Consider the following 23,058-nt stretch of genomic DNA (forward strand, 5'->3'; position numbering starts at 1 on the left):
TTTGCTCTGGTTTGGAAAGGGCTTAGAGAGGATGGAAGAGTCAGCCCGTCCTGCTGCCCGCATGGAAGATTTTAAATATTAAAGCAGGGAAATGCGACTGAGTGTCTGCTTCTGCTGGGGAAACGGGGTGGGAGTAGGGCAGGGGGAAATGTGGTGCATTAACACGTCTCCAGATCTGGTTCTTGCTTGAGTGAGTAATCGGCTGTGCAGCTGAAAGGCTGTCACGTGAAAGCTAGATGTGTACCATTAAATTCCAATATTTGAATGGCCCTATATTATTGAAGACAAAGAGGGGGCGTAGGGAACAGTTAGGGTTGGATCCACTTAATCTTTTGGCATAGACAGGTTTTCTACCAGCGTGTCCAGTTCTGTCTCCTCAATCTGACTTGGGCTCTCGGTTTGAGAAGTCTCTCACCGCGCCTCGGGGCTGCTTCCCTGCCCTGAGCGCGTGGCTGTTTCCCTCCTTCACGGGGCTGTGGTGTAACTGGGTATTTCTAAAGCACTTTGAGGTCTTGTGCAAAAAATCCTGTTACTGCAGGACCTGCAGGTACTACTTACAGATTTCCTACTCTCGGCCCTGAAATCTTGCTGATATCCCCCGGGGGCTGGGAAAGGTCTTTACCCTGGAAGGACGGAGCATGAGTGTGCTTGCCCAGGATTGCCTCCAGCCGAGGGAAGAGACCAAGCCCTCCTCCTCCTCCACACTGTTCTGCCCGGATCTTACCTTGAGCACTCCTGCTTTATGCAACCTATTACTGAAAAAAAAATAATTAAAAAAATTAAAACAAATCATTATTTTGCATTAATAGCCGGGGGGATGCACCGTGTGGTCATAGGGACCGTGGTTCTGCCAGCCCTGTGTGTGTGTGTGTGTCTTTGGGGACGGCGAGGGCTCCCCACCGCTCTCCAAGCAACAGACGGTCAAATTGCATCTCTGCCCCATGACGGACACCGTGATTTATGAGCTACGGGCTTGCAGCGCCGGCTCCCTTTGCGAGCTGGAGGTGGCAGGAGGTGAAGTTTGGACCCAGCTGCTGGCGGAGCAGCCGGGAGCGGGGCCAGCCCTCGCCGGTGAGCGGCTCGCGTTGGCCGATGCGGTCACATCGCAGGCACCTCCAGCCATAAGCAACGGCCAGGTTGGTATTAGAAGATGTTTTTTGCTAAGACGGGCTGTGATCAAGAGGCGGTTTCAGGTTTAAAGCTGTACGAGTAAGCCCAAGTGACAAATGTGGGTTTTCTTGTGGGTTGGTATGAAATGCAGGGCGGAGATCTTCATTTTAGGCAAGGGTTTTCTTTGCAGCCGTACTGGGTATTACTCACCCGTCTGCTCTCCTGCGTGAGTCAGCTCGAGGAGCTGCCATCATGAGACTGAACTGGAAACTGGTATTTCAGCACCCTCCTCGCGCAAGGGCTGTGACTCCGCCACCGCCGAGAGAGGCCAGAACGGGAGGGGAAGAGACCCACGTAACGGCGAGCAGGAGTGGGGACTGCTGGATCTCAGGGTGCAAACGGACCGGGATCCATCTCCACTGCATCCTCCCAGCCGCCCGCCTGCCATTTCCTACACGTTTCCTACGGTCTCCAGATACTGGAGCAAAAGGTATCGGCTTGGACTCCTTTTGCGAGCTCAATTCGTCAAATCCCACCTTTCTAAACCTTTCCTTTCCCTTGCTCAAGTCCAGCCTCTCCTCCTCCTCTTCCATGTACTTTGCTCCGTAAGGGCTGGGCTCTGGCTGGCACACGGTCGCCCTCCCCGCCGCACGGATCGGCTGCAACAGTATTCCGTGTTTCGGTGTGTCTGCCTGGGATCTGGGGGCGGTGAGAGGGGTTCGGCCCTGCAGCCTCCTCCCACTGTCCAAGCGTGTGGCTCCATGGGGCTTGGTGGGCTCCTCAGGGGGCTTTGACACGTGTGTGGGGACAGGTGGTGGTGGAGAAACCATGGTGGGACCATTTTGGTGCTGAAACTGGTCAGTAATTTGTTGTGTGTGCTCCAGGATAGGCACGAAGGTCCTTAATGTGTACTGTGGGGCATGGCTGGTACCTGGGTGTCACCCCCAAGTTTCCTCCGGCTTCACGGGCACCCACCCTGGTCCCTCCTCAGCTCAAGCAGTTCCCGCACACTGAACTCAGTGCCCCCAACTAGCGGATGAAATGACCTTGACATTTGTGTGTGTGTGTGTCCCCCTTCCTGCTCCTGCAGTGAGAGACGCCGTTGCCCCGGCCCTGTGGTGGGGGGGTGATAAATCCAGCAGCTGACACTGAATTCATCTCTCCAGGAGAGGCAGGTGGATGAAATATTTGCTGCGTGCAGGTAGCACGTGGCAGTGATGGAGAAAACCTTTTAAAGCCTGTCATGGGGCGCCGAAAGCCAAACGAATGGCGTCCAGGTCAACGCGTGAAGTTTGTGACCTCCTAAAGGACGAGGCAGGCTGCTGCCGGGGGGGGGCTGTGCTCCCCCTGCCTTGTGCTGCCGTGCGGGGAGCCAGACGCGGCGTTGGAGCCGGGACGGTGCCTGGGCAGGTCAGCCCTGAGCTCTGGGTGCCGGGGGGACAGCGGGGCCAGGGCGGGCAGGACACATCGTGCTTTCCCCTGTCGGACCCTGAGGAGCTGGAGCTGCTCCGAGCAGAGCTGGGCATCGCAGCTGAGGGGGGGGGTGGCCAGTGAAGCCCCCCCAGGGTGACCGGGGTGCTGACTGCCTCGTGAGCAGCGCAGCCGGAGTCATCCTCACACCCCTGCCATGGAGCCAGCGGGTCCCATGCCCAACCTGTGCTCCCACCCCGGGGAAAAGGCAGCTTTCACACCCGCCCTGCCCCACGTGGGTGGCTGGAAGTCCCCTTTGCTCTTCCCAGAAGGACAAGGTTTGCCTTGATGTCCTTCTAAGATGTGCCAAATGGGGTGGGGGGTGCTGTGTCCCCCCCTTCTTCTTCCCGGGTACCACTGCTTTTCGCTAGGTCACTCAAAGCACTTGGGAAGGAAGGATGGGGGGGGGTCAGGGCAGAAATAACTAAAAGGCTCCGTTGCAGACAAGGAAGGGAACTGACTGACGTCCCTCCCGGGTATGAAATCGCTGGTCCCGGAGCACCTGGAGCTCCCCGGGGAGATGCCCCGGCCAGGCAGCCCCGAGGAAGGAGGAGCAGGACTGTCCCTGTTCTCATTTTGAAACCACTTTCCTCCACCTTGTGCATTTACCATACGCCTTGCCAAACTCGGGCAGGCGCAGCCTGGTTTTGCAGAGTCATTGGACCCTGTGTTTAAAAGGAGAAGTGAGGGAGGGACATGTCGAAATCAATTTTTTGACTATTTGCCCATTTCCAGCCCGAGAGATTGAGATAAGGGGGTGAGGGCAGGCTGCGGCTCCAGGATTATCAAGCCAAGAGGTAGGGAGATAAACTGCTATTAATGCTTGCCGAGGGTCCTTTTGTACCGAGTTTTCCTTTAAGGGGAAAATCCTTTAAAAAGGGCGATAATGCGTGTTCTTTGGAGATTTGTTTTCTCAGCAGCACCTATAACCCCGTAATGGGTGAACTGTGGACTTTATTTATGCCGGGGGCAGCCTGTGACCCCACAGGGGTACAGCCCTATAGCCTGCAAGGAACAGGCTTTTCCTCTCCCACGAGTTGCTCTTAAGAGGAATGGAGGGGTTTATTCTATATTGCGTTCACTCTACGTTGTGTATATATGATGTGGTACGTGCCCCTGGCTAGTTCTTTCGGGGGGCAGACTGATGTTGTGGGGAGGGAGGGCTATTTTAGGGAATGTTGACCTTTGGAAAACAAAGTCATTTTACAGCTCCTGACCTGGGGTGTCTGGGATGTTTTGCAAGGTGCCGCCCGGTTGTGCTGCCGGTTTGGGGCGTGGGGTTTATTGGGATTGTCTCTACTAACCCAAAATCTGTGCTAATTCCGGAGCTGCTTTTTATAGGGCTTTTCTTATTGTTCCCTGGGCAAGAAGTAGTTCGAGCTGCAAATACAATGAGGTTATTTGAGCTCAGTGATTTTTGCCACCGGTATTTTGTGGAGCAGGCGGCTGCTGGTAAAACCCGGGGAGGGGGGGGAAGGATATTTGCTGCTGTTGAAAGAGGGTCACCAAATAACCCTCCCTTTGCAGACACAGAGGCTCGGAGCCACGCGAGCCCTGCACAGAGACCTTCCCTGGGGACCACGCTGGCTTCTGACGGGGGACGCGCGCTGCCCACCCTGCCGGGCTCTGCCTGAGCGGCTCCAGCCCCGAGCAATGGGGCGACCAGCTGGGGAACTGTTGGGGAAAGCGCTTTTTAACCGACACTTCCACACCAAAGCTAAAATTTTCCTCTCTAAAACCTGCAAAACCCCAGCACGGCCACCGGCTCCTGGCTGGACAATGATCGCCTGATGCTTAGCAATATTTATGATTGGCGTGGATTTTATTTCTTCAGCCTTGCAAGGAGAAGGGAGGCAGATTTGGGGTTTTAACTAAGTTTTTGCCAGTTGTTCTCTATGTGCTGGTTGAGGTGGGAGACGCTTCTTTGACACCCATTGTTTTTCGTTGGCAAGAAGCAGCGAAAGGTGTGAGCAGCTCAGGGGATGCTGCGTCTGCGTCCTGCCGTTCTCTCTGGGGTTGCTCTTTGCTGGGCCAGATTTTGCTTTTGCAATTGAAGCTAAAGGCAGAGAGGCCAGCAATCATCCTCCAATGCCATCACGCGCTTTACATCTCTGCTTCCCGCTGCCAGCGTTCTGCGGTGGAGCACGGCGCTGACGTCCCAGATCAATAAACAGCATTTGTGTGTGTCGAGGGAGAGGGATGCGGGATAGAAATCAGCTCCTCCGCTGTGTCCCCCCTCCATCAGCGAGGGAGGAGATGCTTTTAAACTGTTTGCCCAAGGTGAAGCGAATGCTAGGCTGGTTAAAGCCAAGGCTGAGGCTGGCAGGGTTGGGCAAGCATCTCCGAAAGTCTCTGCCATCAAAGGGGACGGACGCTCCAGGCACGGGGCGAGGAGGCGGCTCCACGGCCAAACTGGGGAGCCCAGAGGAAGTGATGCTGAAGCCCATTTCCTCCGGGCTCCTGCGCTGGTGCCCGGGGAGGGTTACAAAAGAGCCCTCCTGACCTGGGCGAGAGCAGAAGCAGCTTTTTTCAGACCTCAGGGCACAAGGCTGAATGATAGGACAGGGACGGGTTTTAGTTTTTCGGTGTCTCGCCGTACCTCTGGATTTTCATTCCGTGGATTAGCTTGGCATCCCCCTATCCCCCCGCCCCTGGCAACTCGCGGTGGGTGGGCTGCGTGCCCTCACAGCCCCGGTCCCGTGCTGGCTGACCTGCATAAAGAAAACTTGACCCCCACATCGCCCCGCTGCCGGCGCCGGCAGCTCTTTTCCCATCTCCTGGGCCCTCAGCTTCAGGGAACCGCTTTTGCCAATATAACCTGCTCTCACGTGGTTTCAGGGCAAAGGGAAGTTGTCTTTCCCCTAAAGCAGCTAAAACAGTGCAACCTGCCTTAATTAAAGGACTAGGTGATTGGAAGGATGGAAGGGACTGGCTTCCCCCCGCATCCTCTCACAGGGATGCTGCTGCGAGCATCCTCCTGCAGCCCCGGTGGGTTGCAGGGTACCCCGGTACCCTGCAGGGTACCGCCACGCAGGGACCGCCACGCTACTGGAGTCATCTCTTTGCAATGCCTCATACAATAGTTAAGGGGGCAAACTTTCCAGTGCAGTCTCCGCGGTCATGATTTCCCGCTTGGATTAAGCAGAAATCCCTGGCAGGCTACACAGCATCGCTGACCCCGACGCGGAGCCTCTGCCCCCGCCACCCCGTGTTGCATCTGCAGCGTCTTGCTTACGGCTTCCAGGAGTGTCTGGGGGACAGAAATAGGAAGGCCGGAAAGACAAAAACCACCCTCGACGGAGAGTGCCGTGTTAGCTGCGGTCACGGCCCTGCTTTGCAGAGCCCATGGGCGCTCAGCAGCCGCAGCAGCGACAGGCGAGTCTTGTGTGCAGGGAACCGGGCTGTGGGTCCGTCCGCTGAGCTCGTGGAGCTCGACAGCCCCTCCGAACCCCAGCCAGAGGCTGCTCTCAGCTCTGTGTGCAAGTACGTTAAACATCCAGGGGCAAACCAGCTCGTCCCTGGGTCATCTCCTGGGCTGCAGCTCCCCGCTTTGCCACCAGCGCAGGCGTTTCGATAGGGATCTCGGAGGGGCGGGCGCTGCTGCCGGTCTGCGATAGGCAACTGCCCTGGGAGTTGCAATCAGATAAAGTGTTTACAAGAATGAAAGAATGACAGTAAAGCACAAGTTTTTTAACTCCATTTCCTGCAGCTCTTTTTCTCAGTAACCAGCTCTGCCCGGACAGCCCGTTTGGGAAAAGGGCCATGTGCCCTTTCCCGGGGCTGTTCCCGGCACGTGCGCTAACTGCATCCGTTCTCAGCCCACCCTTGTCCAATGCCCCTGGGTGCCACAGGCGTTTCCCACCCTGCAGCTTTTGCACTGGGTTTCAAATCCCCTCCATCCCCCTGGGCTGAAGAGGACTTCTGAAGATGCCAGGGTCCCCATCTGCGCTCGCAGGGCACGATGGATCCCAAATACACGTGGGAGCCCAGATCCTCCGTGTAGCCGCCACCCGTCCTCCCCACCACCCCCTTTCCCTGCTGGGCTTTGCCTTCTCAGGACTATTTCTATCCACTTGCTCCCAATTCCTTCCTCATAAATAACAGCAGGGACTAGACGTGACACTTTTTTGCTCCCGTCCTGTCTCTGCCCTGAGGTCCCCATTGCCGAGGGGCTGCCCGTGCACGACGGGGTGGTGTGAAGCAGGGCCGGGGCGCCTGCGTCCCCGTGCTGCTCTCGAAGGAGCCCTGCGCACGTTTCCGCTTGTCAAAATGGCCATGGCGAGATAAGGTCTGTGGTTTCCTTCGAGCATGCGAGCGAGGGGGAGAGGCGGCAGCGACAGAAAGAGCTGCAGCTGCTCCCCGGCTCCGCGCTGAGCCTCCCCCCGGGATGGATGCTGCTGGCGAGACCCCCGCGGGGACCCTCCCCGGGGAGGAGAGCCCCGAGGTAGGTGGCCCTGACTCCGGGGGGCTGGGGAGCGTGTTGGGGATGCAATGGCCGCAGGGAGGGGGTCAGGGCATCTGTCCCCCAGGGACCCCAGGGTGCGGAGGTGGGTGCTGAGGCTGTAAAAGGGAGAGATTTATAAAAGGAGAGAAAAGGGACAGAGTCCATGTCCTGGCCGGAATGCTTTGCAAGGGCAAGGAAGGAGTGGGGGTGGGGGCGTACCATACCCATACAAATGTGCGCCCAAAGGCTGTGTGCGGGGCCGGCGGCAGCTCTGTGCCGGCCCTGAGGGTCCCCTCTTAGCTCGGCTACAGCTTCCCAGTGCCTCCCAGCCTCTCGGGGCTCCCTGCTGCCAGCGGATCCCCCAAAGCCCTGCTCTCGGCCAACCCAACCCAACCGACTTCCTCTGCAGTGGCCAGACAGATGGCGTCCCCGTGTCTGCCCCCGTGGAGATGGGACCTGCAGCCCTGCTCGTCTCTGCCCGGCACTGCTGGGAGGACGCGGGCGCAATCCCCTGCGCTGGACCCTGGGATGATCCATCCTGGTGGTGTCCCCCCATCGAGGGACTTGCCCTCCCTCCTAAGTGCCACCATCTCCGCAGCCACGCTGGCCTCCTGCACCGGTGACACCGCCGCAGCTGACGGAGCGGGGGGGGATGCCGGTGGCTGTATCCGGATGCGGATTTAAGCACCGCTCCTGGATTTGAGCTGGGGTCTTGGCGTGGGGATTAGCAGCAGTAAACACGTCCTGGTGGCTCAGCTCAGCTTTAGCTCGACCAGTCCCGTGCGCGTATGGGCGAGCACCGAGCGGGTCCCGCAGCAGCCGTCCCCGATGCCAGAAGGGAGCAACAGGGAGCTGCCCCCCCCCTCAAAACCAACAGCAATTCCTCCCCCTGCCCTCTGGCGCTACCCCACTGCTGGGCCAGGAGCTCATAAGTGCTTTGTTCTTTGTGCTTTGCTCGTAAGTAACAGCAGCAGAGAAATAAAGTCCTTTTTCTCTCCCTTCTGTGCTTGTGACCCTGCTATGGGGCAGCGCTGCCCACGGGGATGCTGAAGGATTTGGGATGGGGCCGCCATGCAGCAGAATGTGGGGGATCCCCTGGGCAGGAGCAGGCAGGAGCAGGCAGGGACAGGCAGGAGCCCTCCTGGGTGCAGCAGGTCCCCCTTTCACAGGGGCTGCAGAGCCACCGCCGCCCCTGGCACCCACCAGCCCTTAAAAGAAGGGAGATGGAGGCAGGTGGGAGAGAAGCAGCTCGAGGGTTAAAGCGGCCGGGGGCGGCAGAGTTGAATCTAGTCCAGATGGCGGGGGGATTATGCCAGCCCTAGATTTGCCATAAGCAAATGTTAATGTTCCAGCTCGGGGCTGGTTGTTTGTTTTGTTTTGTTGTTTTTTGTTTTTTGTTTTTTTTTTTTTTGTTCTATTAGGGGGATTCTAAGGTCATTTTGGGGCCCGGGCTGACCCACAGGTAGGGCTGGTCCGTCTGAGCTGGGGCCATGCTCGGCGTGCGCCCCTCGGCACAGAAAGGGCCAAACTTGTTTTGAAAATTGTCATTATTTTTTTTTTTGGCGTTGTCCCGTTGGGCTCCCAAGAGGCTCCGGCACCGGGAGCCGCAGCGGATGGCACAGGGGCACCAGTTCCCCTCCTGCTGGCTGCGTCACCCGGCTTGTGGCGGTGGCAAAGCCACTGTCACCCAGCCAGGCTCGGCGGCAGGGAGGGGCTGCTCAGCCACGCTGGCGGCCGAATCCAGACCGTGGTTAGAGAAGCAGATGCAGGACAGGCTCAGCCTCGGCGTCGGGGAGGGAACGGGGGTATGGAAGGGCTGAGAGCTGGGGTTTGCCAGGGAAAAGGGTCTTCTTGGCAGAAGTGGTTTGATCTCCCAGCCGGACCCATGCAGAGCTGGGATGAGTGGGAGGTGACATTTGAGGCAGGGGATGATGGGGGCTGTGCAGGCAGCAGGACCCCCCCGGCCAGCCCCGGCACTGAGCGCTACTGGAACCAAGCTGTGCCTCATCATAAGTTTAATTTGATTTAATTTAATTGCCTTTTGGAAAGTAAATGCTATTGCTGGTCATCCTTCAAATGGGGACTGGACCTTCAGCTCAACACTGATCAATGCACAATCACAGCAGCGCTCGTGTTGCTTTCTAGCAAGGGGAGTCAAGTCACAAATCCCGACGGCTTTTCGGCGTCTCCTTGCCCGTAGCCGCCTTGCCCAGCCTGCAGCTCCTCCCTGTGCTTTGGCCACCTGCCTTCTCCCCTGGCTGGTTTGCTCTGCAGCCTGGTCCTGCTGGGCCTGGCCAGGCCAGCGAGCAGCTCTGCGGGGCGAGAGGTGGGTGTCTGGTTTTTAAAGCCTCCGATGGGTCACCCCAAATTGCTGTTGCCATCCTCGCTGCCCTGTCTTCAATTACGGAGGTTGGGGGTGAAGCCCCTGTGCTGCCGTGATGGTGGAAGTGGTCCCTTGGCCATTGGGCATCTGTGAGGTGTCACAGCATCCTTTGGGACATCCCACCCTGATGGGCTGTGGGTGATGCTGCCCCATCCCAGCTGCCCTGCCCGGCCATGGTTTCCTCCTAAAACCACCCTCTACCATGAGACCTAATGGGAAACCTCCCTGCTTCTCTTCTTTCTGCAGATGGATCTGTCCCACCGGTTCTCCAAGAGAGAGGTACGAGCGTGGTCCTGCCACGGTCTCCCTTAGTGGCGCTGGAGGGGGGCAGCAGTGCCGCTGGGGCTTGAGGATATGGCTCAGCTCCTGAAGATGCTCCCCGGGGGCAACCGGAGGTGGCTGGGCAGGGCTGGATGATGGGAGGGGGGCAGCGCGGGGACCTCACGGGGGAGAACAACCCTGATAATCCTGGGGGGGTGCAAGGAGCAAGTCCCCGGTGGCCTGGCCCCGTGCGAGGTGTCGGCACCCCCCTCTGCAGCTGGCCCTGCTCTACGAGGAGGTCCTCTACACCATCCGGCATCGCCTGGGCAAGCCTGAGCATCACCACGTCGCGGATGCTGAGGAGCTCTATGCCTACGTGCAAAAGGTGGGTCCCCACCTCTCCAACAGGGCCCCCAAAACCTGTCCCCTGACACGTCCACCCTCCCGGCTAAAGGAGATGGGGGCCATTTGGAGGGAGCTTTTAACAGCCACCTTAAAAGATGTAGCAGCAGCATCCAGCTGGAGAGCTGGGACAGCCCGTGGCTGGGAAATATTACCTTTAGGGAGAAATATTTATCTTAGGCTTGGGATGGTGGGAAGAAGGCTCTCCCTCAAGAGCTTTCAGCTGGTCTCCAGCCGTTCTCTTGAGCTCTTTGCTCCTCTCCCCTCCCTTTGAGCTGCAGCTGGCTCCCGGGACGGGGGGAGGGAAGTCCCTGGCTGCTCTCCAGCCACCATTAACCGGCCCCGATATCTACAACAGGCTTTCGGGATGGATGCGGAGGAGCACAGCATCATCATGCAGCAGGTCAAGGAACTGGAGGTACGTAGTGAGGCGGCGTCTCCCCACGATGCTGCGGCCCAGGGGGTCCCCACATCAGGGTGATGCTGGGGGGCTGCGGTGCCTCCTGGTCCCTGTGTCCGGGCTCTGGGGTTTGGGACGCCCTGGGCTCTGCTGGGGGTGTTGCTCAGGAGCTGTTTGCTGGCATGAGCAGCAGACAACAACGCAATCCTTCTCGAGCCCCATCCTTCCTCATGGGGTTAGTGACTCCTCGAGCCACATCCTTCCTCGTGGTGTCAGTGACTCCACAATAAGTTGTGGGGTTTTTTTTTTTTCCTTTTCTTCCAGAGCCCAATTTTCTGCCTGAAAGCAACCGTGAAGGAAGCCAAGGGGATTCTGGGTAAAGACGTCAGTGGTAAGTGGAGACGGGTGAGTGTCCCATCGGAAAAGGGACAGCCGCTGCTCCCGACGGGGACTCGCACGCTTCCCCCTCACAGGGTTCAGCGACCCGTACTGCCTGCTGGGCATCGAGGCCAAGAGCCAGGAACCGGCCCACCATGACCACAAGAAGCGGATGAAGGCTGTGGTCAAAGACCTCATCCCAGAAGACCAGATCCATCGCACACAAGTCATAAGCCAGACCCTCAGCCCAGTGTGGGACGAGACATTTATCCTGTAATCCGCCATGCCTTAGCTTTGCTCCTCGGGGGGCTGGAGGGGGTGCCCAGGGCTCTCGGGGGTGGATGGGGGGGTTCACCACTCGCCCCGACTGGGAGCTAGAGCTCTGCCGGGTTGATGCCCACTGGGGCTTGCCCGGCTTCTTGCCTGACCCGTGCAGCAGGTCCAGCGAGGTGAAAAACAAAAGTGCGGTAAAAATCCCTCCCTTGGGGGTCTCCCACCATTTCCCCAGGCTGTGCGGGGCGGTCTGGGGTCTCCTCTGTAGTCCCCAGCTGTCCTGCCTGCTTGCTGCCAGTCCCTTGGATGCTGCGCGAGTAACAGCATCCCGCTGGTGCCTTGCAGGGAGTTTGAAGACACGGAGACGGCCAGCTTCCACCTGGACATGTGGTGAGTGGCAGAACCCCACGGCCAGCGACCCTGACCCCCGGCCCTGCACGGGGTCCTGCCTCCTGGGGCGGGGGGGGGTCTCTGGGGTGGTCCTTCAACCTGCACCCTTTAAAAAGCCCCAGAAACCAGCTGGGGACCCTTTTCCCCATGACTTTCTGCTGGAGCAGGATGCGACCAGTGTGTGAGCAGAGAGCGCCCAGGCTCCTTTGCCCAACCAGGGCTGATCCTGAGCCCTGATTTTATGTATGGCAAGAAGCCATGGGCTCGCAGATTTTGGCTGGATGGAGGGTTTTGGGGGTGGCCTCAGTCCTGATATATTCCCCCTCCCCATCACCTTCCCTTCTCCACCGTCATTGCAGCTCCCTGAAATGTTTTGCCGTCTCCTGAATTTCCTCCTTTCCCCCGCGGTGGGTTTCGCTGCCCACCCTCGCAGGGACTCGGACGTGGTGGAGTCGGTGCGGCACAAGCTGGGGGAGCTGACGGACCTCCACGGCCTCAAACGGTGGGTGCTGGCCTGGCCTTAACGGCTGCCGAGGAAAGAGGGTTTGGAAAATGCTGATTTGCCTGCTGGATTTTAAAAATTGCCTTTGGAAGGAGGGCGAGTGGGTGTCAGGACTGCATCGCCCTGCTTCGCCCCGACAACGGCTGGGTCACGGCCGCAGGAAAGCTTTTCACCCCCTCCTTCGTTCGTGCCTTTCAGGATCTTTAAAGATGCTCGCAAAGACAAAGGGCAGGATGATTTCCTGGGGAACGTGGTCCTTCGCCTGAAGGTGAGCGCCGCGGTGCATCCTCTCCTCCGTGCGATTCCCCACGCACCGGTTAAACCTCACGGGGTCCGGGCAGGATCCCATCTCCAAGGCAGCACCAACTCACCCAGGATCCCGGCTCAGAGCCACAAAGTGATGCCAGGTCCCTCAGTTTGGTGCCCCAGCCACTCCAACACACTCGCTCAGTGATTATACATCTTTTATTTTTAATCCTATACTAGAGTTATCCAATACAGGGTCTTCCTGCCCCGTTAACGCAGTGGGACCTGGTCCCTGAGCAGGATCCTTCACCCGGGAAGGCTGCCCAGGGCTTCACCCTTGTCTCTGTGCCTGCAGGACCTGCACTGCTGGGATGACCAGTGGTACCAGCTGGAGCCGCGGACGGAGACGTACCCAAACCGGGGACAGTGTCACCTGCAGTTCCTGCTGACTCACAAGAAGGTAGGAGGGGACGGGGAAGGGGGTCCTTTTCCTTTTTGGCAGGACAGGGCAGCTGTCTCTTGAGGTCACAGATCCCTGCCCTAGGACCAGAGGTGCCAGCACCAGGGTTTGCGCCTGCTGGAAACCATCTTGATCCTCCCCTGAGCTCCGTGCCAGCATGGGGACCTTGCTCCTGGTGCACCTGCACCCCTTGGCTTGGCTTCAAACGGGGCTCTCTGGCCTCACGCTTTCTGGGTTCCTGTGTCCCCACTCCGACTGCGTCCCTGTGCCTTCAGGCAAGTTATGGCAATTGCACCTATGCCTTGTCTCTTTTCAGAGGGCCACCACGAGCAGCCGGACGCAGCCGAGCTACACTGTCCATCGCCACCTCCTGCAGCAGCTGGTGTCCTACGAGATCCTTCAACACAAGGTACGGAGGGGGAGACGCAGCTCCCCAGCAGCTGGGCTGGGGTGAGGGCTTCCTTTGGAGCCCACCACGCCTGACACATTGCTGCAAGGAGAGGGGGAGGGGGGTTGTGGTGATGCCTGCCTGTGCCTGGCACCCTTACGGGGCACCCGTTGCCCCCACAGTCCTGCAAACACACCCCACCCCGGTGCCTGTCCCCCTCCTCGCTCAGCCCAGCTGGCTCCATCCAGGACATGTCACCTTCCTTTTGCATCCTTGCAGGCCGGCAGCATCGCCTGGGACGGGGAGCTGAGCCGGCATGCCAGCACCGTGCTCTACCTGCACGCCACGCAGAAGGATCTCTCCGACTTCCACCAGGTCATGGCGTGAGTACCCCATGCCCGGGGAGCCATGGCGCAGCATCATAGAGGGGGGGGTCACGGGTTCCAACACCTTCCCTGGGGCCGTCTGACCACAGCCGGTCTCTCCCATGAGCCCAGCGTGGCTGGTATTGCCCCCTGCCCCGAGCAGCACCAGGAGACTCGTGTCCTGCTGTGGGTGGGGGAGCCCCACGCTGGCCCCTGGGTGTCCGCCAGCCCCAGGGGGCTCAGCCCAGCCTCTCCCTCCTCCCCAGGCAGTGGCTGGCGTACAGCAAGCTCTACCAGAGCCTTGAGTTCAACAGCAACTGCCTGCTCCACCAGATCACCAGCATCGAGTACCAGTGGGTGCAGGAGCGCCTGAGGCCAGAGCAGGTGAGGGGACTCTGGCACCACGCTGGGGGCAGAGATCAGGGAAACGTGCCCCGTGCACCCAGCCCCGAGCCCCTCCTCCTGGCTCCCAGGCCCATTTTTCCCCCCGCCATGTTCCAGGAAGGGCAGGAGCTTGTGGGGTGCAGGGGTGCTGGGGCAGATGAAGGGCATTTCTGGGGAGAACCAGCTGCGGGGACCAGGACAACCTACAGGTCAGGGAGCCCCTTTGCCACGGGGATTTGTTCCCCCTCTCCGCAGAGAAGCCCTTACCCTTTGCACCGACATTCCCCTCCTCCATCGCTGCCGTCAATTCAATCACAACCCCCTGCAAAACTTAAATACGGCCCATTTCCTACTTTTCCTGCTTGTTTTCCCGGGGCATCCCTGCACCCTGCTGTGGCTCCCGATTTTTCATGCGTAGCATGATGTTTAAGCGCAAAGCTCAGTTCAGCCCCTCCAGGGAGAGAACACCCAAGGCATCAGGCGGTTTTCCCATCCCTGGAGCAGGCTAGAAAGGAGCAGGAGCCACCGGCTCCCTCCACCACGGTGCCATGGTCCTGGCAGCATGTCTGTCTGCAGCTGAGGAGGACAGCATGTGTTTTCTTCCTTCTCCCCAGAAAGCAGAGCTGGCCGAGTCCTTCCAGTCTTTGCTGACTTATGGGGTCTCCCTCATCCGGAGGTACCGCATCATTTTCCCTCTCTCTGTCCCGAGGTCCAAGGAGAGGCTCCAGTCCCTGCTGCGGTGAGTGGAGCACTGGTGTCAGCTTCACATGGGGTTGTATTGCTTAGCCACCGTGATGGACAAGCCTATACTCTTGATTAAAAAAAAACGCAAAAGCCCTTTCTGCCCCCTTCTAGGCTGCTGTGACACTTGTCCTGTCCTGTCCCTCATCCTGGGCTCCCCGAGGCGGGATGTTGTTGGGAGGGGAAGGGTGTCTGGAGGGAGACGGACTTGTTTCTGACAGGCTGATGCCGGGTTTCACCGGAGCTTCTTGCTTTGCAGGGTCCTGGTCCAGATGTGCAAAATGAAGGCTTTCCACGAGCTGTGCACGCTCAGCCCTGACCTCCCCCAGATGGTCTCCACGGCGCTGAAGGTAGTGGGACTGGGGGGATCTCACCCTCCCCATCCCCTGGGATTTGGGACCCTGCGGCTCTCCCTTCTCATCCATCCCCTGCCCGATGCCCGCACCTCAGCCTCACCTGCAAAGCAGCATAGACCACCCTGGGTGGGGAAAATACCTGCCCCTCTTCAACCTGGTGATCCAAGCCTATGGTTCCCACCACATGGAGCTGGGTCCTGCCCATACCCCAGGGGACAGGGAGAGTGAAGTGGGTGACAGAGCTGGCTTTGCTCCTCCTGCTTCCTTGCCGTCACACCGGGACTCCTCTCTTGCAGTCAGGCACGACGGAGTGGTTTCACATGAAGAAGCAGCACCTCAAGCCCATGGTGAAGGTCAGTTCCCACCTCTGCCTCTCTGACATTGTAAGAAGCAATTTGCTGGGCTTGGGGTGGGAGGCCTGGAGGGGGTGGGAAGACAAGACTGAGCTGGGTCTTCTCCAGTTTTCTGATACAGTCAAGGCATTTGGGTTTCCAACTTAAAAATACCATGAGACACATTACCTGCAGCTGATGAGGTGCATTGAAGCTGAAGACATTGGTGCAATGCTCAGGAGAACAAGAGGTGGCCCCCAGCCCAGTCACGCAAGCACAGGGTGGCAATGGATGTTACTGACAACTTTCTGGTGCTCCTAATGTGGATCTAATGATAGATTGCTACCCCACGACAACAAATCATAGAAATAAATCAGATCAGAACGGAGCCCAGGTCATCTCAAAATCACTGAGCATCCAAAACAAGCGGTTCTTTCCTTTGCAGAGCATGGAGGAGAACGGCAAAGCCTTGTCCAGACTTCTCCTGGAGGTGATAGGAGATCTCCAGCAGTGCCAGAAAATCTGGAATAAATTCTTCATCAAGTAGGTTTCAGAGCTTGATGCCCCCTCATCCACCTTCCTTGGGGTCAAGAGCAACAGGGCACTTTGATGCCTTATTCCTTGGCTCTTGGGCTCCACACATAGCATCTGTGGTCCCATCTCTGCCTCTTAGAGCTGTACTGTCCTCGCCCTTACGGCAAGGGCATTGCCTGGGAGGGTTCACTGGACTGGGTTTGCTGGGCTGGGCCTGGAAGGCTCCTGACTCCTCATTTCTCTCTTGCAGCACCTTGAAGCTGAATCTCTTCTCCATCGCCTACCTGGAGCTGGAGCACCTGGTGAGTAAGCCTGGGCTGCTCTGGATGTGTGGAACGAAAGTCTAAAGCTAGGCTGAGGTTTTTGACCACCCTTCAGGAGGCAACTGGTTGTTGAAAGCCTGGAAAGGGAGCAATCCAGGGAAACTCTCCATCTTTCCCTGCGTGCCCATAAAGTGACTATCATCCGCTTACTTGACCCAATGTGTCTCCTGAAATGCCACCCAAAAGGAAGAGGAGTCCCCTGAGCTGACCCTCACCCCATGTGTCCAGAGAGCCCCTACCAGATCAAGCCTTCCTGGCCAGACCCTCACTAACAGCCTTTCCCCCCCTTCCCTTGCTCACTGCCAGGTCGCGGAGCACGTCCAGGAGCAGCTGCGTGAGGTCGACAGCAGTATGTCCAAGCCCACAGCTGAGAGCCTTTTCCAGCTCTACATGAACCTGCAGGAGCTCTATCAGATGAAGGACTTCCTCCCAAAGAGGTATCCAACCCAGAGAGAGGAAAGATGCCAAAGTGAAGGAACAAGCAGTTAATTGAGAGGAACTCCAAATCCTTCCCATTCACCTACATCACTAATTACACACAAGGCAGAGCAGGCTGTTGGTGTCTGGTGTTGATGTGAGCATCAGCAGAAGGGTTTCAAGTTTTTCTCTGAGTGCGGTTGATGGAGACCTCAACTTCCAGACAAGGGGAGGTTTCGCCTCAGCACGGTGCTACCTGCTGCCTCTGCCTTGGGGCAGTTTCTTGTATGTGAGAGCAAGGAGGGGTGATGGCCCTGTGCTGTTGCTTGTGCAGTTGGAGAAGCTGGTGCCTTCATCCACAGGGATGGACCTCTGGCTCTGAGCAATTTCCACCAGTGGTTCAAGGAAGCTGTGCCCCAGTGGCTGCAGAAGGCCTACACCATCGCACTAGAGAGGGCACAGAGAGCCGTCCAGATGGACCAGGTAAGCCGGGGAGGAGAACATCGCCCTCCACCATTTGGGGTCACTCCACTCCCTCTGTGCCTTACTGTTGTGTCTGACTCACAGCATTGAGACCACCATGTAGGTGCCTCTTGCAGCCCAGGAGTGGGCTGGTTCCTCTCCCAAATGCATGACAAAGGATGTGGTCTCCTGGACCAATTGATCCCACCCTGGCCCTACACCACGTCCCCGTGACCCTTCCCTCTCTCTGGCAGCCCAAGTGAGCTGATGAGCCTGCATTTGGGCCATGCTGTGAGCATCCCCTTCACTTCTGACCTTTAGGAAGAGGGGAGGGAAGGCAGCCATGGGGCCACGGGCTCCTTGCCGCACTCTTCAGTGTGGGTTAGAGTATGATGGGGCACAGCCCCACGTGAGGAGCTCAGGACGCTCCATCCATCCTCATCTCCCCCACTCTCCAAAGCAACTGGATGATGACATCGGGATATATGGAGCTGATGATGGGCCAGAGCGCCCCAGAGTAAAGGAGCAGCTCTCCTGTCTGGGGTGGCTCCTTTCCATATGAGCTAAGTCGCATTTACTTCCTCTGCCCTCCCAGCTGACGCCCTTCGGGGAGCACAACAAGCACAGCACGTCCACCGTCGACCTGTCCACCTGCTACGCCCAGATCGTGAAGACCTGGCAGCAGCTCAACTGGCCGGACCCTGAGGAAGCCTTCATGATCATGGTGAAGCTCGTGGAGGTTTGTATACCGGGCATCAGCAGCTGGAGTTTCCCCTCCTGCTCTTGGAGATGTGTGTCCATGAATGGGGCCAGTGTCCCACGCTGATGTGGTGGGGTCCCCTGGCCCCGTGGTGGTCCCCATGCTGCCCAGCTCAGTCCCGTTGGCTGCATCTCTATCCTGCAGGACATGTGCAAAATCGCCCTGATGTACTGCCGGCTCATCAAGGAGAGGGCTGAGGCTCTGTCACTGCGCGAGCAGAACGAGGGCGAAGCGGCCAACAGGGTTGGTGTCGGGGCAGGGTCCACTGCTTGGGGACAGGCAGGATTTGGACGTGGTTTCTGGGCAAAAAAGAACATGAGCTGCTGAGCACTCAGCTGACATCCTGGGTTGGCCAGTTGACCCCTGATAGCCATAATCCTGGAAAATCAGCAGGGAAATGATGTGAGCAGGGGGAGCGGAAAGGGGATGGGGATGGGGATAGGGATGGGGATGGGGATGGAGACAGTGATGGGGATGGGGATGGAGCTGGTGGGGAATCATTAGGGGGTGTGGGACTCCCTGAAGCAGACCCACCTCTCTCAGCTCTGCATCGTGGTGAACAACATCAAGCAGCTGCGGCTGCTGGTCCTGAAGCTGCCGTCGCAGCTGGACTGGGAGCAGCTGGAGCAGCGCACGGGGGCCGTCATCGACCGGCAGCAGATCCAGCACACGCTACACCACCAGCTCGACAGCGCTGTCTCCTGCCTGGATCACGAGGTCCGGGATGTGGTACAAGCCCTGGCTACCAAGGTGACCACCTGCCACTGACCCCCCCTTGCCCCCTGGCTCAAAGTGGGGAGGTTTCACCCAAGGGTCCTGGAGCCCACAGTGCTCCTGGGATGGAGATGAGGTGGACCCAGGCATGGGGAGGCTGGTGCAGAGGGCAAAGCCTCCGTGCATTTCTCACTGGCAGCTGGAAAAGGGCATCGCCAGACACATCCAGGAGCTCTCATCTTCCAATGACACCCGGGAGCCTGAGGACGTAAGTAGCTGGCCTAGTCCCTCCTGGGCCATCTGTTTCAGGTAGCCATGAATAATCCTTGCCTACTTGGTGAAGGCCCCCATCACCCTTCCCCACCTCTCCCTGCCCCATGCCTGGGGTTTGGGACACACCGCAATGGGGTGCAGACCTCCATGTGCTTCGTTTGATGCCCGTGTTGGCAGCAGGACCAGACTGGGCACAGCCTGTCCACATCCTCACCGTGGGAGGGAGCCCCTCTGGACCCCGCTCTGCCCTGCTATCTCCGGCCAGCAGCACCCCGCCTCTCTCCTCGCTGTGCCCTGCTGGATACGCCCCCCCTGTGCCCTCCCTGACACCCCTCTCCTCTCGCTGCAGTCCATCATCCCACTCATGAAGTTTCTGGAGTCGGAGCTGCAGTATCTCAACGAGCATCTGGTTCACGAGAACTTCAAAAGGTGACCGGGGCCCTGGGGATGCACCATGGTGGAGGCCAGCAGTGTCACCAGCAGAAGTGTCCCCCCAGAGCTCGGGGACATCCCGCTTTGGGGCTGGCTGCTCAGCCCAGCGGGATGAGCCGGTTCCCTCTGGGGCTTTGCAAAGCTCCTTGGCCGAGGACCAAACAACCCAACCCACCCCTGCTGGACCCCCTCTCACAGCCTTCCTCCCTCACCCCGCAGCCTCCTCACTCTCCTCTGGCATCACACCTTGGCCGTGCTGTCGGCAGCCGCGGGGCAGCAGGTCCCCTCTGCCCAGCGCTACAAGAAGCTGCACTGTGCCCTGAAGGTACCAGGACGGGGGGAAAAAGGGGGGGGTCCCTGGCAGAGACGGGTGTTTGGGTGCCAACTAATCGCATCCTTCTCCCCAGAGCCTGGAGCTGTGCTTCTACGCCGAGGGCTGCGGGCTGCCGCTGGAGACCCTCCACACTGCAGCCTTCCTGGTACGGGGTGCTGGGGGCGGTGGGGTCCCCAGGGTTTCCTTTGGGTGCTCTCCGAGGGGTGGGGGGGTTTCCCCAGGCTGCAGACCCATCCGTGTGCTTGACCATCACCTTCTGTCCTCCCCGCAGTCACTGGACACCCACCTGGCCCTCTGTTCCACCACCAGCCGCAAACTCATCCAGAAATACTTCAGCAACAGGATCCAGCAGCAGGTAGGACCCAGGATGGTGTCCCCAGCCCCTTCCCACATCCCACCCCTGCACACGCGAGGCTGCCCGGCACAGCCCGCTGTGGAAATGGGGGATTTCCTCACCGCCCTCCCGCTCCTGGGGCTGTGGGGGCTGCTTTTGCCCCAGAGGTGGGCCGGAGGGGGGTGAGTTGGATCCCAGAGGATGCCCATCACCCCCTGGTATCCCGAAATGACCGCTCATCCCCCACTGGACCCCGGGCATCCCCTCGGCGAGCGTGCCAAAAGGCACACCCTTATTCTTGTACCCCACCGCTCAGCGGGACACCAGCTCGGAGAAGTACGGGGCCGTGACGATCAAAGCAGCGTACCGCCCTTCGGAGCAGAAACTCCGCGTGGAAGTGCTCAACGCCGTCAACCTCATCCCGCTGGACTCCAACGGTGGGTGGGGGTGGGTTGGGGAGCCCACTGCCCTGGGACCCCCCTGTGGGTGGGCTGGGGAGTCCCAACCGCCCCGGGATCCCCTTGTCCTGGGGCCCCGTATGCCCCTGGGTAGGAGAGGTGCTGGCAGTGCTTGGAGTACCGGGACTCTGTCTTGATTTGCTTTTGCATCCAAGGAGGTGGATTTGGGGAAGAAGGGGGTGAGTGCATCCATCTGGGGTGGTCCAGTGGGATGTGGCAGGCGGGACCCTGTGCCCACATCCCGCTGCCTTCACTGTGCAGCTCAACCCAGCAGCCAAAGCTGGCGGGTTTTTTCCACCGTGCAAATCACGTCTCAGACAGAAAAATATGCCGGGGTGACAAGGGACAGTCTCTCGGGTTGGTTGTCATTTGGGGAGGTCTCCAGGAGAGGTCACTCCCTGCAGCCACCCGTGTCCGATCCACACATGGGCAGGGTCGGGATGCTCCTGCACTCTCAGAGGAGGGTGTGCTGGGATGGGGGGTGGAGGTGAGGGTTCCCTGACTCCCCCCAGCCACCCCAGCGTGTCCGACCACCCCAGTTGGGGCTGGCGGGAGCTGATGTCTGGACCCCACCAGGATCGAGCGACCCCTTTGTCCAGCTCACCCTGGAGCCCCGGCACGAGTTCCCCGAGGTGGTGGCCCGGACCACCCAGTGCAAGAGGAACGAGCTGCACCCCCTCTTTGACGAAGCCTTTGACTTGTACGTAGGGGCTGACACCCACCGGCCCCCCCTCAATCCCTGCAGCTCCCCCATGTCTCACCCAAACCCCTGCCATGGAGTTGCTGCTCCGGGAACTGGGTCGTGCCCTGGGATTTCACCCCCTGCACCCCCCAGGGGCTCAGCTGTGGGGTGCCATCGTGGGAGCTGGGGTAGGGGCACCCCAAACACCTACATCTCGCAGGCTGGGGGGGGGGGGCTGTGCTTTGAAGGGACTGGGTGGGGTGGTGTCAGTGAGGTGGTGGTGGGGTTGGGGTGGGGTTGGCTTCCCATGGAGCATCGCCTGGGGGAACCCTGTTTGGTCCCTGAAGGGAAGGTTGAATTTCAGGACCAAGGGGGTGGGATGTGATGGTCCCCTGCATCTCATCCCCCCCCCTGCAGCTTGATCCCCCCCGAGAAGTGCCGGCAGGAGGGGGCCTGCCTGCTGCTGACCGTGTTCGACTACGACACGCTGGGGGCCAACGACCTGGAGGGCGAAGCCTTCTTCCCCCTCTGCCACCTGCCCGGCCTCGATGACGACGAGGACCAGGCTGACGCGGGACGAGTGCCCCAGACCCGCCTCCCCCTCACCCACCCCAAACCCACCGGTACGTGGTGCCGCAGCCAGGCTGAGCCCCGTCGAGCCCCCACCGGCCCCGTGGCATGGGGAGGGGGGGCCACGGTGAGCATCTCCCACCATCCCTCCCCTCCTCTCTGGCAGATGAGATCCTCCAGCTGCTGGAGTCCAGGAAGGGGGACAAAGAGGCTCAGGCCTTCGTTAAGCTCCGCAAGCAACGAGCCAAGCAGTCCAAGGAGACAGAGTGAGGGAGGCGGAGGAAGAGGGTTCCAAAACGAGAGGGTCCGGCCAGTGGGACCCCGGGAGTTTTGCCAGTGCTGGAACCAGAGGGACCTGGGGGACGGAGGGGGGTCCCTGTGCCCCCCTGCACCTCCCCGCACCCATCTCACCCCCGCCTTCGGGCAGCAATGCTCCCGTGAGGCTGGGGAGGGTGGGCACACGGTATTTTAGGGGATTTCTTCGCCTGTCCGGTCAAGCAACACTACATGGGGGATGTGAAAGTGTGTGGCTGTCCCTGCCCGTCCCCACGAGCTTGTCCCTCCCGGTGCCGCATCTCCTGGCCGTGTCCCCAGCCCTCCTGTCTGCGACACTGTGTCAGGGCGACGCACAGCCATCGTCACTTACTCAGGGTGGGGACAACCCATGGCCAAACCTGCCTTTTTCTTTTTTTTTTCTTGTGGGTAAGCCTCTTATTTTAAATTAAAAGCAACAAAGCTGATGCGTGGGCTGAGTCTGTGCGGGGCGGGGGGATGCTCTGGGGCAATGGCCGAGGCTTGGGCGAGGGCTGGGCTGTGCTGAATCGTCCGCGCAGTTTTCCTCTGCGGGGCATCAGGTAGCGTTGTTTCGAGTTACAGGCCACTGCAAAATGCCACCCAGACCGAGGTATAAATCAAAGGGCTGGGAAAGCTGCCACCGCAGGCGGGGCTGAGGATGCAGCACGGCCGGTGCCCGTCATCCTGGCGATGGAGCCGGCGGAGCTGGGGTTTTGGTCTGTGAAAGAGCCTGACGAGACACGTAAAGCTCAGGTCTGGCTCAGGAATGGCAAAAGGCTCCTAGGACGGGCAGTGGGTGGTGGTTTGGTGATGACAAAAGGGCCCCAGTGTGCGTCCTCGGGGCTGCGTGATGCTGGAGCCATCCCTGCCCAGCCTGGCACTGCTGGCTCTGGACCTGCCACCTCCCTCTGCAGACGGTCGGGCTTTTTGTTGTTTATTTTTTTGTTCGTTTGCTTGGTTTTTTTTATTCTTTTTTAAAATGTGCACAGTTCTTCTGTGTTTTTGTATTTTACCACCAATCTCATCAACCCCAGGGAGCTTTGCTGGAGCGGAGGGACTCCGGGAGCTTGCTGGAGGCTGGGCAGCCACGAAGAGCATCGTGGCTCCTTCGGCCAAACCAAAGAGCCCAGAAGCAGCGGGCAGGACCCTGGCATTGCCCCCAGCCTGGGCCAAGGACTATAGCACA

General features: G+C 59.3%; 1 protein-coding gene across 4 annotated transcripts; it reads left to right on the forward strand.

The window, feature by feature from the left end:
* Positions 1–1,338: 1,338 nt before the first annotated feature.
* UNC13D (unc-13 homolog D) lies at positions 1,339–22,318 on the forward strand. 4 transcript variants are annotated; one of them, XM_074607438.1, is made up of 32 exons: positions 1,339–1,600; positions 9,654–9,686; positions 9,946–10,053; positions 10,429–10,488; positions 10,795–10,861; positions 10,944–11,121; positions 11,467–11,511; positions 11,945–12,013; positions 12,212–12,281; positions 12,615–12,719; positions 13,036–13,128; positions 13,387–13,490; positions 13,739–13,856; positions 14,471–14,595; positions 14,857–14,947; positions 15,250–15,306; positions 15,731–15,828; positions 16,070–16,121; positions 16,449–16,579; positions 16,922–17,042; positions 17,617–17,760; positions 17,926–18,024; positions 18,325–18,531; positions 18,695–18,763; positions 19,118–19,197; positions 19,420–19,525; positions 19,608–19,679; positions 19,806–19,889; positions 20,185–20,305; positions 20,903–21,026; positions 21,426–21,631; positions 21,745–22,318. In XM_074607438.1, the coding sequence occupies exons 2-32, from the start codon at positions 9,654–9,656 to the stop codon at positions 21,846–21,848; spliced, it is 3,141 nt and encodes a 1,046-aa protein (XP_074463539.1). In that variant the 5' UTR covers positions 1,339–1,600; the 3' UTR covers positions 21,849–22,318. The 4 variants fall into 4 exon arrangements, with proteins under 4 accessions (XP_074463539.1, XP_074463540.1, XP_074463537.1 ...); XM_074607439.1 differs by lacking the exon at positions 1,339–1,600 and adding an exon at positions 3,349–3,377; XM_074607436.1 differs by lacking the exon at positions 1,339–1,600 and adding an exon at positions 6,903–7,024.
* Positions 22,319–23,058: the final 740 nt, after the last annotated feature.

This window comes from Larus michahellis, chromosome 14 (genome assembly GCF_964199755.1).
Source record: "Larus michahellis chromosome 14, bLarMic1.1, whole genome shotgun sequence".
NCBI classification, from domain to species: domain Eukaryota; kingdom Metazoa; phylum Chordata; class Aves; order Charadriiformes; family Laridae; genus Larus; species Larus michahellis.

Coding starts and splice junctions, on each gene's coding strand:
- UNC13D (XM_074607436.1), top strand. CDS start 6,968: ATGGATGCTGCTGGCGAGACCCCCGCGGGGACCCTCCCCGGGGAGGAG. Junction 17,761..17,925: donor TCATGGTGAAGCTCGTGGAG/GTTTGTATACCG, acceptor TCTATCCTGCAG/GACATGTGCAAAATCGCCCT. Junction 21,632..21,744: donor CACCCACCCCAAACCCACCG/GTACGTGGTGCC, acceptor CCTCTCTGGCAG/ATGAGATCCTCCAGCTGCTG.